This window comes from Phanerochaete carnosa, assembly GCF_000300595.1.
Source record: "Phanerochaete carnosa HHB-10118-sp unplaced genomic scaffold PHACAscaffold_9, whole genome shotgun sequence".
Lineage (NCBI taxonomy): Eukaryota > Fungi > Basidiomycota > Agaricomycetes > Polyporales > Phanerochaetaceae > Phanerochaete > Phanerochaete carnosa.
The window spans coordinates 347,830-363,810 of record NW_006767636.1 but is presented as its reverse complement, the minus strand read 5'-3'; the positions used below and the strand labels follow the sequence as shown (position 1 = coordinate 363,810).

General features: G+C 54.3%; 5 protein-coding genes across 5 annotated transcripts; 3 read left to right on the top strand and 2 right to left on the bottom strand.

The window, feature by feature from the left end:
* Positions 1–686: 686 nt before the first annotated feature.
* Positions 687–2,766, top strand: PHACADRAFT_261814 (uncharacterized protein). Its single transcript, XM_007399332.1, has 7 exons — positions 687–789; positions 849–1,016; positions 1,078–1,198; positions 1,260–1,637; positions 1,692–2,318; positions 2,373–2,645; positions 2,696–2,766. The coding sequence occupies exons 1-5, from the start codon at positions 706–708 to the stop codon at positions 2,093–2,095; spliced, it is 1,155 nt and encodes a 384-aa protein (XP_007399394.1). The 5' UTR covers positions 687–705; the 3' UTR covers positions 2,096–2,318; positions 2,373–2,645; positions 2,696–2,766.
* A 1,659-nt stretch (positions 2,767–4,425) lies between these two features.
* Positions 4,426–5,536, bottom strand: PHACADRAFT_261812 (uncharacterized protein). Its single transcript, XM_007399331.1, has 3 exons — positions 5,455–5,536; positions 5,246–5,388; positions 4,426–5,143 (listed from the first exon to the last, which is right to left on the bottom strand). Exons 1-3 carry the CDS (start codon positions 5,475–5,477, stop codon positions 4,830–4,832), a joined length of 480 nt encoding a protein of 159 aa, XP_007399393.1. The 5' UTR covers positions 5,478–5,536; the 3' UTR covers positions 4,426–4,829.
* Positions 5,537–5,665: 129 nt separating this feature from the next.
* PHACADRAFT_261810 (uncharacterized protein) lies at positions 5,666–7,621 on the top strand. Its single transcript, XM_007399330.1, has one exon. The coding sequence runs from the start codon at positions 5,932–5,934 to the stop codon at positions 7,477–7,479; it is 1,548 nt and encodes a 515-aa protein (XP_007399392.1). The 5' UTR covers positions 5,666–5,931; the 3' UTR covers positions 7,480–7,621.
* Positions 7,622–8,043: 422 nt separating this feature from the next.
* On the top strand, positions 8,044–10,509 carry PHACADRAFT_261809 (uncharacterized protein). The gene is made up of 8 exons (XM_007399329.1): positions 8,044–8,243; positions 8,299–8,332; positions 8,382–8,433; positions 8,481–9,126; positions 9,175–9,315; positions 9,368–9,777; positions 9,833–9,970; positions 10,028–10,509. The coding sequence occupies exons 1-8, from the start codon at positions 8,067–8,069 to the stop codon at positions 10,281–10,283; spliced, it is 1,854 nt and encodes a 617-aa protein (XP_007399391.1). The 5' UTR covers positions 8,044–8,066; the 3' UTR covers positions 10,284–10,509.
* Positions 10,510–10,643: 134 nt separating this feature from the next.
* On the bottom strand, positions 10,644–12,556 carry PHACADRAFT_261805 (uncharacterized protein). The gene is made up of 7 exons (XM_007399328.1): positions 12,162–12,556; positions 12,027–12,103; positions 11,931–11,970; positions 11,590–11,875; positions 11,255–11,529; positions 11,050–11,190; positions 10,644–10,984 (listed from the first exon to the last, which is right to left on the bottom strand). Exons 1-7 carry the CDS (start codon positions 12,520–12,522, stop codon positions 10,884–10,886), a joined length of 1,281 nt encoding a protein of 426 aa, XP_007399390.1. The 5' UTR covers positions 12,523–12,556; the 3' UTR covers positions 10,644–10,883.
* Between the last annotated feature and the right edge of the window lie 3,425 nt (positions 12,557–15,981).

The following is a 15,981-nucleotide window of genomic DNA, read 5'->3' as shown; positions in this document are numbered from 1 at the left end:
ACTGCTGAGCGTAGGATCGTTGCGACTTGCTGTCGAGAGCCCCTCGTGCCTGCCGTGTCTGAGATCAGGCGGAGTGACAATTTCATCACACCTTGCCCGTTCATTGTAACGCTCCACAACTGTTCCTTCTCTGTGCATGTACCTAGCACTTTTAAAACAAAATATATTAGCCTACCAGGCTCAGTGCAAGTGCACAAGTTCATAAATGTAGTCGCAAGAATATTTGGTGAGCGAGATCTGGTTGGATCTAGCCATCAGTAGCATGTTTCAGCCAGTTTTAGACTGCTTCTGAGCATCTACAAAAATACCATACCGTCTTTCACCTTATATATGTCATGATATGGGTATCATATTATAGCATGAATACAGAGCTATCTTAAAAAATATTCCCAGCACCTCCGGAGGCAGATTGAAGTAGCAAAAGCAAATTAATAAAGCAGGGAACACTAATAAACGAGGGTGCCATCATAGTAGTCTAGTAGATACGCGGTCTTCAAATTTCATCACGTATGGATCAGAAGGTGCACCGCCCAAAGCTGCTGCTACGCTTTTAGTGTCTCGCGTCGACGTAAGAGCCATCGTGCGCGCTGCGGATCAATCGATCCTCCGATATAGATAGGCTATGATAACATCAAGTTGCCCGGAAGGGTTGCTGCTCGGCGACTTTACTCAAGCTGTAGGAAGCTGCCAACTGCATATCACGCCATGGCGGAAGAGAGTTCTACTTTGTTGACACGTCCTACGAAGTATAATATCGAGGACTCCAACATTGCATTGTTAGGGTCGGATGTGCGTTCTCTCATCCAGCTCGAAAGGTCTCGATGAGATATTAACCGCGCAGCTACCAGATAGAGAAAAATGTCAGAGAGCACGCTGGTGACAAAGAACCTGCATGGGAGTCTGCGGGCAAAGAGCTTGGGACTCAGATCTGGCGGATCGAGAAGTTTGCCGTCGTCGAATGGCCCAAGGCGCGCTTTGGATCATTCTACGATGGAGACTCGTACATAGTCTTGCATGTGGGTACAATATGAGACTAGAAGAGACAAACCGCACTCATTCGTGTCGAATTGTGTAAAGACATACAAGCCAAGCCCAGACTCGCAAGAGCTGGCTTACAACCTGCACTTCTGGCTCGGTTCAGAGACCACCCAGGATGAGGCCGGCACCGCAGCCTACAAGACGGTGGAGCTAGATGATCGTGAGTACGCTTCTGTGACAATGAATGGCTACCACTTTCTCACAGTGGCCATCCTTTGCAGATCTCGACGAGAAGCCAGTCCAATATCGCGAGATTCAAGGATATGAATCCTCCAAGTTCCTTTCCTATTTTCCGCACTTCCTCTGTCTCAAGGGCGGCGTGTCCACCGGCTTCCACCACGTCTCGTCCACGCCACCAGACAACACCCGCAGACTGTACAGGGTAACGGCTTCTGGCCACCAGCTGGTCGTACGCGAAGTGCCCCCAGAATCACCTAGCCTCGTGCCAGGCGATGTATATGTCTTGGACATGGGCAATAAGGTGTGGCAGCTGAACACAAAGGGTAGCGTCGGAAAGGAGAGGTTCAAAGCTGCAGAATTTGGCCACTCGTTGGCCACCGACAGGAATGTCACGGAGGCCTGCGAGGTCACGGTGTTCGGTGGGTGCAATCGAGAATGAAGGGTCGGAGGGTAATCTAACTAGAGTGATGCAGATGAAGGCGGACACGGCGCTGGCATCTTCCTCTCCGAGTTTGGACTGGAACGCTTGCCTTCCGGTCCTGAGGCACCTGGGCCTGATGCCAAATCGCCAGCACTGTACCGCCTGTCAGATTCCTCGGGCAAGGTCGTGTTCGACAGTGTCGAACCGGCTGCGCAGTCGAGCCTCTCGTCGTCCGATGCTTTCCTACTGGACGACGTTGCCAATCCCGGCGCTCCGGCCGTCTATGTCTGGCTTGGCAAAGACGTATCGCTGGCCGAAAAGCGTCTGTCGCTGCAGTACGCGCAGAACTACTTGCATGGCAGAAATGAAGGGACCAAAGGACATTTCGCCATCAGCATTGTGAAGATGAAGGAAGGCCGCGAGACTCAGGCTTTCTTGCACGCGCTGGGTGCGTGAAGTGCGGCTGTGTATATGCGATGGATCAAACGGTTACTGCGAAAATTCAGGAATTTGGAACCGGGCGTGAATGTAGTGAATAAGCATTGATTATGAGCTAGTGGTGATGTAGTCTAGCCTCGTGCAGCATAGTTATATCTCCTCCGGCATGAATTCGTCGTCCGAGTCTGGGGACCACCTATGTGATGCAAATATATCCAACCCCCCCTCACTGCGCAATATTCTAAATCATTATTCAGTACAATTGGCATCTGATACTACCGACCCGTTAACTTACTCGTCAAATAACGCAATTGTGTTAATGTCATTGCGGTCGACATCGGGGTCATCCGCGAGCCTCCCCATGGTGAGGGCGCGAATCATCCGTTGTCTGTCTTCAGGATTTGGTCCGGGGAGCTCACGGACCTCTGGGGGCGTGAGAGGCATATCAACGGCACAAGGGGCGTTTGGGGTGGGGCTGTGTACGAAGATATGTCGCTCCACCCCTGCTGTTACCAGGTACGGCCAATGTGGATGCCAAAGAGTGGAGTTGACGATGGACTTGTGGCCTGCAAGACCATGAGGTCACGGCTAACATCTTCAAAAGGGGAAGACCCACCGGTTAATCGACAATGCGGACGCGACAGTTCTATAGGAATACATCTTTCGCTCGATATCGTAGGTGCAAACCCTGCTCAGAAAGTTTTGGTGGGCTGTCTGATCAAAAACGGTGTCTGTACATACCTATTGGTTCGCCCGCCAGCGTACACCATCGCTGCGAGCTGACAATCTCCCTGCTTTCTCGAAGGAGCGATTCCGGTGGCAGCTTCCACACGTATGCACAAAAGTCGTCCGAACCGGCAGAGTAGTAATCATCTTCGTCCAGTCCAGGCCCACCAAAGGACCCATGCTACCGAAATACGGTTAGCCAAGCATGATGCCAGACTATGCCAGACGTGGTCCACCTTGATCGTACAGCAGTTCGCATACGTTCGTTCCCCTGCCGGTACAGGACTGCCGTCTGGTCGATATGTTCCTGAACACACCGCCAATGGGTATGGGTCTGCTATGCTGTATATTGTTGGGTAATACCCTAGTAGGGTTATGGCCAACTTGGAACCTGATGGTACTTAGTCATGAGCTACGCTTCTGATTGAGATCAATACCTGTGCGATCGAAGGTAACGCTTCCAATCTCGGGTTGACAAAGGTGGCCGACGGACGGTTTCGAAACTGAGGTCACGAACTCAATGATAGAGAAAAATGAGAAACGAAGGATAGCCAGTCTCCAACGCAACACACCTTTTGCACTATCCCTTCACTCGTTCTTGAATGCCGTGGACCAAATGCCATGCGGACGTCCCGCAAGCACACTCCCGTCTTGTCACTTGTCAGGAAGATGTGAGGGATCGTAGGATGGTACTGGACGTTGCTGAACTCGGCTGTCTGCTGCAGAGTCGCTTGTGCTTTGGTCATGTTGTTCCCGGCACGTCCATCGTGCAGTATAACGCGGCCATCTTCACTGGATATTGATTAGGTGATGCCAAGCAGTGCCAAATCTCAAGCAGTGTACCTTGCGCTGAGGAAGACATCGTCCAGCTCAGGGTGGCACGAGATGGAACGGATGTTGTCCTGAAATGGTCTACATCAGCAAGATATATGGCACCGATGCAAGAACCTACCGAATGATTCGCATACGAAACGCTGTACCGTTCAGGGTCTGTGACAGACGTGGACAGGCGCGACATGTCAAACTTATAGATCATACTGTCCGTATCTCCCCTGCTCGAATAAGCAGCTGTGATCACGGGGACATGCGGTTGCTTACGAGTAGAGATGACGCCTGGAGGCGGAAAATGCGAGAGCGAATATATTCTCCTATAGAGCTGAGACGGTCAGTACCTGAGTGTGCAGAACATCCATTTCCTTGCCCTTGGTCCACGAAATGAATGAGATGGTCCAATGAGATGGTCTTGATGAAAATCCCACAGGAAGATATACGGGTCTGTAGACGATGTCAACGTACTCGTAAGCATGATGACGATGAAGCGTACCGTCTCCTGCGCTCACTAGCCATCTTCCATCGTTGGAGAATGTAAGGGAATTCACGCAAGAACTATGGCTAGACAACTTCCTGTGTGTTTTTGGTATTTGAGTTCCCAGCCAGGAATGGCTGTTGGTTACAAACCTCGAATACAGGAACCCGCGCCCGAGTAGGTCCTCAACGTGGACCTGTCTCGAACGGGTCGCGTAACGCAGTTGAGTATTGGTATACGGAGTCGCAAGTTTCGCTTCAAGTTTCGCGTTGCGAGATCCGTCTCTCGTCATGATACGGAGCACTTTGGACGGGAGCAAGCGATATGGCGCCACAAATCTACGCGTCAGGAGATGGCGCTTACTTAGAACTGAACTCAGGTGTAAAATTGTAGCAGAGCCAAATGGACGAGGAGATGTAAGCGCCGTTTCCATGAAGAAAGTAATGAGATCCCAGACGGATTTACGTAGAAACGATAGCGATACAGATAAAACCCGGGAACAGAGGCCAGCATAAAAGAGGCAGATATACCGCTTTTAGACTCCGACTTGAGCAAAGAGTACTGTTCGACAGGTAATCCAGTTTTCAGTGATTTCGCATGTGGTGCCAGCATGGAAAGGTGGGACAGCGCGAGATCGTAATGCGGTGCCGCCATAGCAGGGATCCTGTCTGCCGCACAGCACTAACGAGGAATCCTCTCCCAAGTCTGCAGGCGAGCTGTCTATTCCTCTTCCTCTTCTCCAGCCTCCTCCTCCTCCTCTTCCTCCTCAGCCTCTTCCCGTTGCGCCTCGACGACCGCGGTGGCGATACGGTCAAGATCCCGCTGACCGTCTTGGCTGATGCGGCGGCCACCGTTGTCAGACTTCTCGAGGACGCCAATCTTCTCGAGTGACTGGCAGACTTTGCGCTGGACTGACGCAGAAGCGGACGCGTGGTGTGAGGGACGGTTACCCCGGCGCTTGGCGCCACCGTGAAGCTTGGTTAGGGCTCCGATGCCGACATCCTTGCGGAGGTAGATGTGTCGTGCGACAGCAGCTGCATCGATTGCATCCAAGCGATACATGATACGGGTAGGAGATGCGCAGTAAAGTGGTTATTATCTCTCCGCTTGCTGTGTAGAACATGCTGGGTACAGACCTGCACGGACATAGTACCAGTCAGGGTCGTAGGGAGCGAGTTCCTTGAATGCGCCAGTCTTGACAATGTCCACCCATGTAGGGACCTCAAGCTTGCCCGAACGCTTGAGGTGGGAAGCGTATGCGGCGATGAAAGCCTCCGCGCTGCAGGCCCGTACGTCCGTCAATATCGCTCAAATCCGCGCGGATTTTGGGCTGGTAGCAACACACCTGATATCACGTACTCCCGGCATTTTGGTTAAAGAGAGAGATTACCTTGCGAAACGGAGGCGTAAGGTACGGCGGTCACGACGTTAACGAGGGTAGCGAGACACAAATTAGAGTTCAAACTCAGCCATCCTCTTCCGGCTATTCTGTGCAGTTTGCTGACTAAGAAGCGCCTAGCGTCTTTTCTCCTCTTTTGTTTCACAGCCTGATGGGCGCCTACCTTCTTTCCCTTGCTCGCGCTGTTTTCGCCGTAGCTCGTATTTCTCGTCCAGGCGATTCAGGTGAAGTGTCCAGCAACACAATGTCTGTCCGCCCCTACTGCTTCTTTTTCTTCTCCATTTTTCCGTGGTCATGTGCGCGGGCCATCATTTGCTGAAGATTGACAACTCTCGGCGCCTGGGTTAAGAGGCAGTCTTTTCAGGGTTCCCACGCCTAATCATTCCGTCACCGCTCACTCCCCAGTACGCTCAGCAACGACGAATGTGCCCCGCCCTGCAGGACAACCATGCTCTCAAGTGTCCTTGCTCGACATTCGATAGACGGCTCGCGACTGTCGTGGATCTCCCCGTCGAGCTCCTGATCCAGGTTTTCATCTCTCTCACCGAAACGTCTGGCGACTACCCCTTAGCTCCGCTCCTGCTGTCGCAGGTCTGCCGCTTCTGGAGGGACGTTGTACTGCATTTGCCGCATGTGTGGCGATGCATATTTTTACACGACACCCGCCCGGTCGCCGTCTTACAAGCGCAAGCTAACCTGTGGGCTGTGCGCTCGCTGACACATTCACTCGATATACATGTCCACCTCACCCATGGTGACAATCTCCTCCCTCTGCTATCCCCTCTGCTCGCGCATATCCGGAGATGGAGAAGGTGTAAGCTGACGGGGAAGATAGAGGAGGATATAGACTTTGGCTCGTTCTCGGAAGAAGGCTCACTTGCGGTACTGGATAACCTGTCCGTCAACATACGAAGTTTATTCGAAACGGAGGAGGCCTTGGTCGCATCGTCTACTTCGAGAGCGCCCACCTTCGACCATGGCTCTCCCCTACATCCCGGTTCTCACACATCTCGCTTTCACCGAGTCTATATGAATGCGGAGGTGTCCCGACTTCCCCTCACACGCTACATGTCTGCGGTAAATCTTCGTAGCCTTGTCATTCGGGAGACCTCCCTAGAGGTGGTTCCAGACCCTGTACGTCTGATCAACTTCCTCTCCTGCTTCCCGGAGCTGCGGGTCCTTCATTACTACGGCTTCCCTCACGAGCCATCACCACCGAAAGACCGTTCCGCGGCACTCATAGCCCACCTCCCACGCCTACACACGGTGGTCCTTCGTAGCATCTGCGCCGTACGTGCAGTGCTCTCGCATATCGACGCACCAGAACTCGTCGAGTTATATCTTGAACACACAAACATGGAGTTCGAGCTGCATCATGCGGCTGCGTTCACGGCGGATCCGGAGGACGGAGACAGCGAGGACGAGAACCATGACTTTTCGCAGTCACCCTGGAGCGATCATGCGACTGGTATGGGCCTGCGAAGTCTTATTCGACGCAGCAAGCCGCCGCTGGAGGTGCTAGAGATGGACTATGCAGACATGCGCACCAAGGATTTTATGTGGTGTTTCGACCATCTGGAAACGCTGCAGGAATTCCGAATTGTTGCGTCCGATATGTCCGACAAGGTCATCGCCCTCTTCGCGCCCTTCCGGCCTGGCCTCGGCTGTCAGTCGTTAAACGACCTCGATGTCGAAGAAGCGCCGTCTGCGTCCACTGCGGACAGCACCATTCCCTTACACGTCAGGTTACCGAAGCTGTCTGCGCTAGAGTTGCGGAATTGTCAGAGGCTCTCAGGAGATGCGGTGGTCGACGCATTAGGCGCGCGAGTGCGATTCACGGACAAAGTCACCGACCGCAATGCGTACGCAAAGCTTTCGGACGTTGCGATTGTCAACTGTGCGAACTTTCTACCCCGACATGTCATGACCCTTTCGCCTGTGCTGGGTACGCGGTTGAGGACAACAGAATGAGGACTGTGGTTAAGCTAATGTGTTTATTCTGGACGACTGCATTGTTATCTCGGAAGCATCTCTACATCGTGACAGCTGTATCTTTAGCCGTAGTCTAGTTCGTTTTGGAGTGTCGATAATCATATCGAGTCTATGTCCGTGCCGAGTGCGAGTCTCAAGCTCTCAAGCTCCAAGGAGTCCAAGTCGAGCCTGACCTGGACTTTGGAAGGCCCAGATGACCTTGTGCGAGCCCGCCCCTGCGCAGCACCCTCAGATCAACGATGAACAGGCTTTCGCAGTCGTCCAAGACAATGTGCAGGTGCTGTATACTAATATCAAGGGTATGGCCACTGGTTTCGCCTGCAAACATATATGTCATCCGGAAAGCACATGTTTCGTCATAGGACTTATCATGGCGGACATGTATTTGGAGCAAATTTGAAGCAGCCTGGGCAAGTCTTCCGTAGCCTGACCCAGACCCTTTCCCCTCCGCCCCCTGGCTCGCCGAGCGTGGTTTGCACACTATATAAACTTCAGGTCGTCGTCAGCATTCTGCACCACACGCTTCCCCCGATAACACTCAACACATCTCCGGCAGCTTCTCCACGATGGCCCAATCCCAAGCTCAGGCGACGACGCAGGTCGTAGCCAACCTCCAAGCAGAAGTCAATCGTCTCAAGCATGAACTCGAGACGATGCAGGTCGCTGACCAGATTCCCTCTGCGGGCCAAACTTGCACGATCGCGGATTATCTCCTCGAACGACTCGTGCAGCTCAAGGTCACGGTGCGCGTTCTCGCCCTTCCTGTACGCCTTTCTCGCGTTGCTGACGATTTTTCAGGACATCTTTGGAGTGCCTGGAGACTTTAATCTCGGTATGTACCACTCCAAGTGTTCTCTCCGCGCGTTCTGATCCAGTCTCAGGCTTCCTGGACTACATCGAATCGCACCCCAAGCTCGAATGGGCAGGAAATTGGTATGTTGCTCATCTCTGACCCTAAGACTCTCTACTTATCTACGTAGCAATGAATTGAACGCGGCGTATGCGGCCGATGGCTACGCCCGAGTGAAGGAAGGCAGCCTCGGCGTGGTCGTCACAACCTTCGGCGTCGGCGAGCTCAGCGCGACCAACGGTATCGCAGGTGCTTTCTCAGAACGCGTTCCCGTCCTCCATATTGCTGGTGTCCCTAGCACTGCGCAGCAGAAGAACAAGCCCATGCTTCACCACACTCTCGGCGACGGCCGCTTCGACGCGTATCACCAGGCCGCTCAGCAGTTCGTCATCTCGCATGCCTCGCTCCAAGACAAGTCCACCGCTGCTGCTGAGATTGACCGCCTCCTCACAGAATGTGTCACCCTGGCACGCCCGGTGTATCTCATGCTCCCAACCGATCTCGTTCACGAGCGGATCCCGACAAAGCGCCTCCAGACCCCGCTCAATATTGAGCCGCCACAGAACGATCCCGAGATCGAGAGCTTCGTGCTTAACGAGATTATCAAGCTCATCGAAGAGGCAGAACGTGATGTCGTCATCCTCGTCGATGCCTGTGCGATCAGGCACAACGTAAAGAAGGAAGTCTTCGAATTCGCTGAGAGGACACATTTCCCCGTTTACTCTACCCCAATGGGCAAGACTGCGATTCCTGAGGACTACGAACGCTATGGTGGTGTAAGTACTCGTTGATTTCTTGCCCTGCATCGTCTGAATTTTCTGCAGATATATGTCGGAACGATCAGTCGACCAGAAGTCAAGGCGAAGGTCGAGAGCGCAAAGCTTCTCATTTCCGTTGGCGGTCTGAAGAGCGATTTCAACACCGGTAACTTCACATACGAAATCCCGACTACCCGGACGGTTGAGGTACGCCGTCGCACACTAGCTTGGTTACATCGTGCTCACTTCGAGCACCTAGCTTCATTCTGATCACACTCGCATCCGCTTCGCCGCATACCACGGCATCGGTATGAAGCGCCTGCTGCCCAAGCTTACGCACCGCATGCAGCCCTTCAGAGAAGATGCCAAGGCGATTGAGGTCCCCAAGTTTACGCTCCCCGTGCCGCAAGAGAATAATGACACGATCTCACACCTCTGGCTCTGGCCACGCGTCGGACAGTTCTTCAGGAAGGGTGACGTCATTGTGGCTGAGACTGGCACGTCCAGCTTTGGTATCCTTGACGTGCCCTTGCCTGGCGGCTCAGTCTTCGTGTCGCAGATCCTCTGGGGCAGCATCGGGTGGACCGTCGGCAGCACGCTGGGCGCCGCCATCGCCGCGCGCGAAATAGGCCTTTCCCGAGTCATTCTCTTCATTGGCGACGGCAGCATGTAAGTTCACCTAGTTCAGTTGTCAAGGTGCATACGCTTACGATGTCTCTAACAGCCAACTGACGGTGCAGGAGCTCTCGGCCATGATACGCTCTGGCGTCAAGCCTATCATCTTCCTGCTCAACAACAGCGGGTACACCATCGAGCGATACCTGCATGGCGAGAAAGCGCGCTACAATGACGTCGCTAACTGGTAAGACTTCTTTTTTCTTCTTGTGTGCCTGCCTCCGTACTGACACCACGTGACCAGGAAATGGACGAAGCTGCTCGAGACCATGGGCGGCGTCGAGGGCGAGACCTGCCAGTCTTACACCGTGAAGACCAAGGACGAGCTCTCGCAGCTGCTCGACAACGCCGAGTTTGCCAAGGCCGACAAGATCCAGCTCGTCGAGATGCTGATGGAGATGCACGATGCTCCCCGTGCGCTCAAGGTCCAGGCCGAGCTCAGTGGCAAGGCGAACAAGTACGTCTCGATGGGTGTCAATACCGCGAACGACACCTTGTGACCCCGCCCCACAACGGGTGCTGCTGTGAAGTCGCAAAGTGTCAAGAAAAATGTTTGAAGGATAGATTGTAGAGATAAACCGGAACGGACTGAGAGAAATCTTGTATTGTTCCTCTGTACGAGTCCACAACGCATTGTGGAATGGCTGTATCATGTTTGTGTTGTACCAGAATGTCAATAGCAGTCAAGTACACGAAGCTGACAGGCTTGACATTGTCATACACTTCGTCAACCAGTAGGGAGTTGGTGATCAGCGTCGGCGTTGTGGCGTTCGGTGGAAGCCGGTAATGTCTTGGAAACCACTCCTGCTCTCCTCCCATAAACAATCGGAGCACTTGCAAGTTGCGGAGCGCGTGCCGCAGCATTTTCAACATAATTTTTCCACCAGCAATAGACATTACAAAGGGCAGCGAGTCACGGTCGGCATTACATCCCAACGCTATGGCAGCCTAGGTGCAGTCGTAGTCCATTCCTATTCATATAACCCTTCTGGAAGTACACGCGAGTAATCCGGTCATTGCAGAGGAGTCCAGGTGTCTCATCATCAGCTATCGTACACGTCCACTCAAGAGTCTCTCGTCTCCGGGGCGCAGGTCCACGCTCAGTTCGTGGTCGCGTCGGTGAACGCGGTCGTCGCGAGACCGACCTGGGCGTTGCCGGTGTCGAACACGCTGTAGAAGCGCTGCAGGAACGCGAAGCCATCTGGCAGGCAGGTGTCGGAGTCAGCACGTGCGTGCGCGGACAGAGGAGCTAAAACGGTGACGCACTGATGAAATCGAGGCCCTGTCCGCTCGGGCTGCCGAGGTCGGCGACGACGAGGTAGATGCTGTCCGCGTCGCCGCCGAGCTCCGAGTTGAGCGCGCGCGGCCAGATCTGGGCGTTCGCCGTCAGCTCAAAGGTGGTGCCGCCTGTGCGTCCGAACGTGTCAGTCAGCCACGTGGCAATACGAAAATTGTACGAGTCCTGGCGCACCGATGTTGAAGAACAGGCTCTGGAGGTTGTCGAACTGCTCTTCGGTCAGCTTCAGGAGGCCGGTGGTCTGGTCGTTCGTCGCGCCCGTCGCCTTCTGGTACGCCTGGAAGACGTCCGTCGCGAGCATGAGGAGCGTGGTGCCGGTGTCGACGATGCCCGGCGAGCCGGTGACCAGGGACTGGCTCTGGCCGTATGAGATGTCCTGGTCGATGCCCCAGTACATGCTCGCGGGCGAGGTGGAGGTGATCGGGACGAAGCCCACGTCGCTGGTGATCCTACACGAGCGAGACAAGTGTCAGTGTGCTCGCGATCTGCGGGTGGGCCGCGGTACGTACTTGCTCTGGTCGATTCCGCCAAAGGTGAGTTCGCCGTTGATGGCACCGTCCTGGGTCGTGGGCTCGTAGAAGATGCCGAGCGAGTCGGAGGTGATCGTCCCCTGCGAGAACAGGTTGTCGACGACGGTCGGGACCTGGTCCTGGCCAGAGACAGTGTTCGCGGTGAGGTCTGTGGGACCGACACCGAGGATACCGTCGACACCTTGGAAGCCCTGAGCCTGGGAGGCGACGCCGATGGACTGGTTCTCGATGACGAGAGTCGGGCCGAGGGTCACAGTGTCGGTAACTGACATGTCAAGATGAGAGAGGGCGTGGGCAGGAATAGCCATGTCGTCACTTACACTCAGTACCCGAGAAGGAACCAGAGCCGTAGCTAACATTCTGCACGTATGGTCAGCAATGTATAGACGATTCAGGTATTCAACAGCTGTACGCACCACGCTGTCACCGGTGGACTTGCTGGTGCTAGTCTTGACATACTTCTGGCTGGCGCCGACCCAGGTGTTGGAGCTGCCTATTAGACGTCCACATCGTCAGCGCGGACAGGAACGAAGGTCAAAGTTAGTACTCACCAGTGTCAATAAGGAGCGTGTAGCTGGTTGCGGGGCTGCCGACACCAACTGAAGCAGTGTAGGTGACACCGGCATCGGTAACGTCAACGCCAGTGCCGTCAGAGGACGGGGCGGTACCGGTGCTGCCACCAGAGCCGGTGCCAGTGGTCGAGCCTCCGCCAGAGGCCGCGTCACTGCCGCCGTGGTGGCGGTGGTGGTGGTGGTTGCCGTGGCGCGTGCGGAACTCGCGCGCACCGATTGGGCCATGGGGGTGGGCTCCCTGCAGAATCTTCTGAGCCCTGGCCCGGTCGTGGGCGATGATGTCCTTGCCGCGACGCGCGGTGAAGCGTCCGACGAAGGGGATAGCGTTCGCAACGGACATTGTATCTGTTGTCTATACTCGAGAGATCGGGATGTGTGTTTGTGAGTGTGTGGGGGAGAAGGCAGGTTTGTGGGGAGCGAAGAGGAGAAGCCAGCGAGCCTTAAGTAGGGAAGAAGGGGCAATGCAGCCTCTTTCCGGTACAACCGTCGGTCTGCTTCGCCACTTGACGTGAAGTGTGCGATATGTCGGGATTGGGGCAAGTGCTGCGACGAAGACAGGCTGACGTATGTGCGTCATGTCGCCAGAAATTCTGGTGAGAACGGAGTGGATCATTGTCCGAAGGTCCAGAGCTGTAAGAATATCACGACCGTTATGCACACGTCTAGGATCGAAGCACGAGCACTGCTCTATCCGGTTGTACCTTCCCATCGCGCACTATCTGCGAGAGATGCAGTCGGGTGCTTGCCAGAAGACCCGAAGAGAGATAAGAAGGGAGATGTCGACCATGCGCTTCGCTGAGAGGCTGAGAGCATGCGTCATCCTGAGCTTGTCATAGAAATGAGGCTATACTCACTGTCATGCTTCTCATGGCTTCCTCTACCAGGTCCCACAGCAACACCAGGGACGTCAGTGACCCTGAGCTGGTGTTCTGCATCGTTGGGGATATTGGATGTTCTCCACGGATTCCATCTCCGTAACCACTCAGCCTGAACTCGCCAACTGCAGCTCGCCGAGCCCGGTGGATACCGTCCTTCTCGAACGCATGCAGGCATCCGCTTCCACAAGGAAGCCGGCGGCTCCGAACTACTCTTGCCTATTCCGGACAGCCTCCTGCAGCGCCGATGGCCGCGTCACGACAACCTCGAGCCTGCTTTCGTTACAGAGGAGACTAGCACCGGATAGTCACTTCTCACCTCATTGCAGATCTCTCCCCGAGGCACGACATCATCCTTTAGTGGCGAGAACGGTGGTCATCCTCGTACAGCACCCGAAACGAACTTTCTTGCAGGTCTCGTCATAGCTGCAGTCATGGAAGTCATATTAGCTCTGGAGCCCAAGCACGGTGAGAGACCGTAGAGTTAAGTTTCTCCTTTGCAAACAGGAGTTTCATTGATCATCTGGCCCCAACAGCTGCGTGGGAGCTGATGGAGTTATGTCAGTCCGTCTCTATCTTTCGAGAATCTGCCACTCACTTCTCAGAACACATACGGCGCAGACAAATCGCCGACAAAAGGTCCCACAGCGGCTATATTCGCAGTTGCCTGCAGAAATACGCTGCGATCGTCCCAGTGCTACGAGCGCAATGGGTGCAAGTTATGCGACAAATGCAATTGGAGCTGCAGAGCCAGCTATAGCGTTCAGTGAGGCCTGCACCTTTCGTGACATCATGCACTCCCAGTGATTTACTCACCCATGGAAGACCCGTGTTTCCAAGTAAAGGCACATTATCCCACCACCCACAGTGGTGACTTCGGGTGCCTGAAGATAGTGCTGTTGACCTCTTGCAGTGAACTTAGATGCGAACATGTTCGTTCTCAGAGTCTTCCGTCGAGCCAATACATTCCTCTGACGCCACTCTGGTGGTCAGGCGACTTCCTACAAGCTGAGCCGAGAAGCCGAGAGGCAGAGTTGTATTCTTGTGTAGAAGGGAAGTCGTGACCTCAGCGTTTTCTTTGTTTCAACACAAGACGTTATCTTGCCGCCGGAATTATCGGTGGATAGAATACTCCAGCATCGCCGGCGTGGCGGCGTGCGAGGAGGTGTTGAACGTGTCGGTTGCAGGCACATCAGCTGTTTTTCAAGACGTGATCTGTCGGTGTCTTGGGGCATCCGCGATGCGACACCTCTAGCACACTAGGGCTCGGAGGTTTCTCTGGATCAAGGTATGTACCTATCGATCCAATACTGGTCAGACAATTGTCAATAGTTTGACATGGCGTCAAGACACAACAGCCATGTATACAAATACCTTATGACTTTCAAGCTCTCGCTCGTATTTCATCAAAAACAGTCATATCATGATAGTTACTACGCTACATAGTGCGTCTGTGCTACACAAGAGGCCCACACTCCGTACGATTAGAGGTCCTGCTGCCCTTTGTGTACACCACAGGCTGCTTCTTCGGCTGCCAACCTTGCGACGCTTTCATCTGTGTTGATGCGTCCCGGAAGATGGCGACGAGCAACTGGACTTGTCGCCCAGCTTGAACTGCGGACTTCAGAAAGACACATGGCTCAGCCCTTGACGACGCGTGTTCGCTGAGTCATGTGCTCGCATCATTCAACGCCGCGAGAGAGGAAGGTAGCTGGGCACCTGCGAAAGAGCGATAATGAAAAAATGGGGGAAAATCATGGTGACAGCACAGGAAAGAGGATGTCACGTTTTGCGCCCTCTGGCGCACTAACGGGCAGAGCCGCGAGGCGTCTGCCATTTCGATTCGAGTCGCGTACGCGAAGTGGGCGTATTTTTTGCTGCAGGTCTCCGCACTGGCCGGGCATCGGCTGTGCGCGCGAGCGGCGCTGGGACGAGTTAACGCCCTGGGAAGTTAAGACCAGAGTCGATTAGCAAGCCGGCTCGAGAGACACGTGTCGCTCGCCATAGTAAAAAGTCGGAACGCCTCGGTGCGGGTACGTCTGACATCGAAACCTCACCTGTACGGTGTGGTTGCTAAGCGGTGCCATACACGATTGCAGTATGTTCTGCTTCGAGCAAGCGTACCTGTCATTGAGTCTAGTTGAATTTGCGCCACATAAAACACAATGATAACGCACCAGAACCACTCATGTCGTTTACTACGCCGAACAGTTGGTAACAGTGGTGAGCTCATGCCGCGAGACAGTGAACAGTCAGACGTCTGCTTCGCCGCTGATATTTTCCAATCTCTCGCGGATAGGAACACACGACTCGATGTAAGTATAGACGGAGGCCGTGAGTGACGATGAGACGCGACAGTTGTGCAAGAGGAACAAGCCGCGGACATTTGATGGTCCAAGAGTCAGACCGTGGGAATCCTCGGGCTGAGGGATCGTCGGAGATCCAAGCTCTTCCTCCTTTTGTGCTGGCTCGGACAAAGCCTTGAGGGTTTGTCTGGACGCGCTGAACATGCTGGAAGATACAGTGCCCAGCGTCTCTGGACAGCTTACTCCAAACGGTTTGGTAAACTGCAGATATTAACCGTCGGGGAACGGGTGATCAGCGTCGGCATTGTGGCGGAGGTCGGTGATGTCTGGAGACGATCCTTTCAAGGGACGTCTGCACTGCCAGTGTTGGAACTGACCCCGGGTCTGACCGGTCTGACCCCAAGGGTCAGTCAAAGGGGTCAGAAGGGTCAGTCAATCACTGACCGGTCAGTCGGCTATTGCCGAGGTCAGGCTTGATTTGTCATGCCGTTTATGTGAAGTCGTTGTCGACGTTACAGCCCTCGAAGATGGTGGCGACAACACATTATTTCTCGCGAGCTTGTTCTGGGTCATCCGAATTTAATTCCTATTGTAAGTTTCTCCCCCCCCCCCCCCCCC

Bases quoted from the DNA above. Each gene is read 5' to 3' on its own strand.
- PHACADRAFT_261805 (XM_007399328.1), bottom strand. From the start codon at position 12,522: ATGTCCGTTGCGAACGCTATCCCCTTCGTCGGACGCTTCACCGCGCGT. The intron at 11,971-12,026 runs GTGCGTACAGCT...CCATACGTGCAG, and splicing joins AGTCCACCGGTGACAGCGTG to AATGTTAGCTACGGCTCTGG. The intron at 11,191-11,254 runs GTGCGCCAGGAC...TCGGACGCACAG, and splicing joins GAGCCTGTTCTTCAACATCG to GCGGCACCACCTTTGAGCTG.
- PHACADRAFT_261809 (XM_007399329.1), top strand. From the start codon at position 8,067: ATGGCCCAATCCCAAGCTCAGGCGACGACGCAGGTCGTAGCCAACCTC. The intron at 8,244-8,298 runs GTGCGCGTTCTC...ACGATTTTTCAG, and splicing joins TCGTGCAGCTCAAGGTCACG to GACATCTTTGGAGTGCCTGG. The intron at 9,316-9,367 runs GTACGCCGTCGC...TCGAGCACCTAG, and splicing joins CGACTACCCGGACGGTTGAG to CTTCATTCTGATCACACTCG.
- PHACADRAFT_261812 (XM_007399331.1), bottom strand. From the start codon at position 5,477: ATGCCGGGAGTACGTGATATCAG. The intron at 5,389-5,454 runs GTGTGTTGCTAC...ACGGGCCTGCAG, and splicing joins CCGGGAGTACGTGATATCAG to CGCGGAGGCTTTCATCGCCG. The intron at 5,144-5,245 runs GTCTGTACCCAG...CAATCGATGCAG, and splicing joins CTGGTACTATGTCCGTGCAG to CTGCTGTCGCACGACACATC.
- PHACADRAFT_261810 (XM_007399330.1), top strand. From the start codon at position 5,932: ATGTGCCCCGCCCTGCAGGACAACCATGCTCTCAAGTGTCCTTGCTCG.
- PHACADRAFT_261814 (XM_007399332.1), top strand. From the start codon at position 706: ATGGCGGAAGAGAGTTCTACTTTGTTGACACGTCCTACGAAGTATAAT. The intron at 790-848 runs GTGCGTTCTCTC...CGCAGCTACCAG, and splicing joins TTGCATTGTTAGGGTCGGAT to ATAGAGAAAAATGTCAGAGA. The intron at 1,199-1,259 runs GTGAGTACGCTT...CATCCTTTGCAG, and splicing joins GACGGTGGAGCTAGATGATC to ATCTCGACGAGAAGCCAGTC.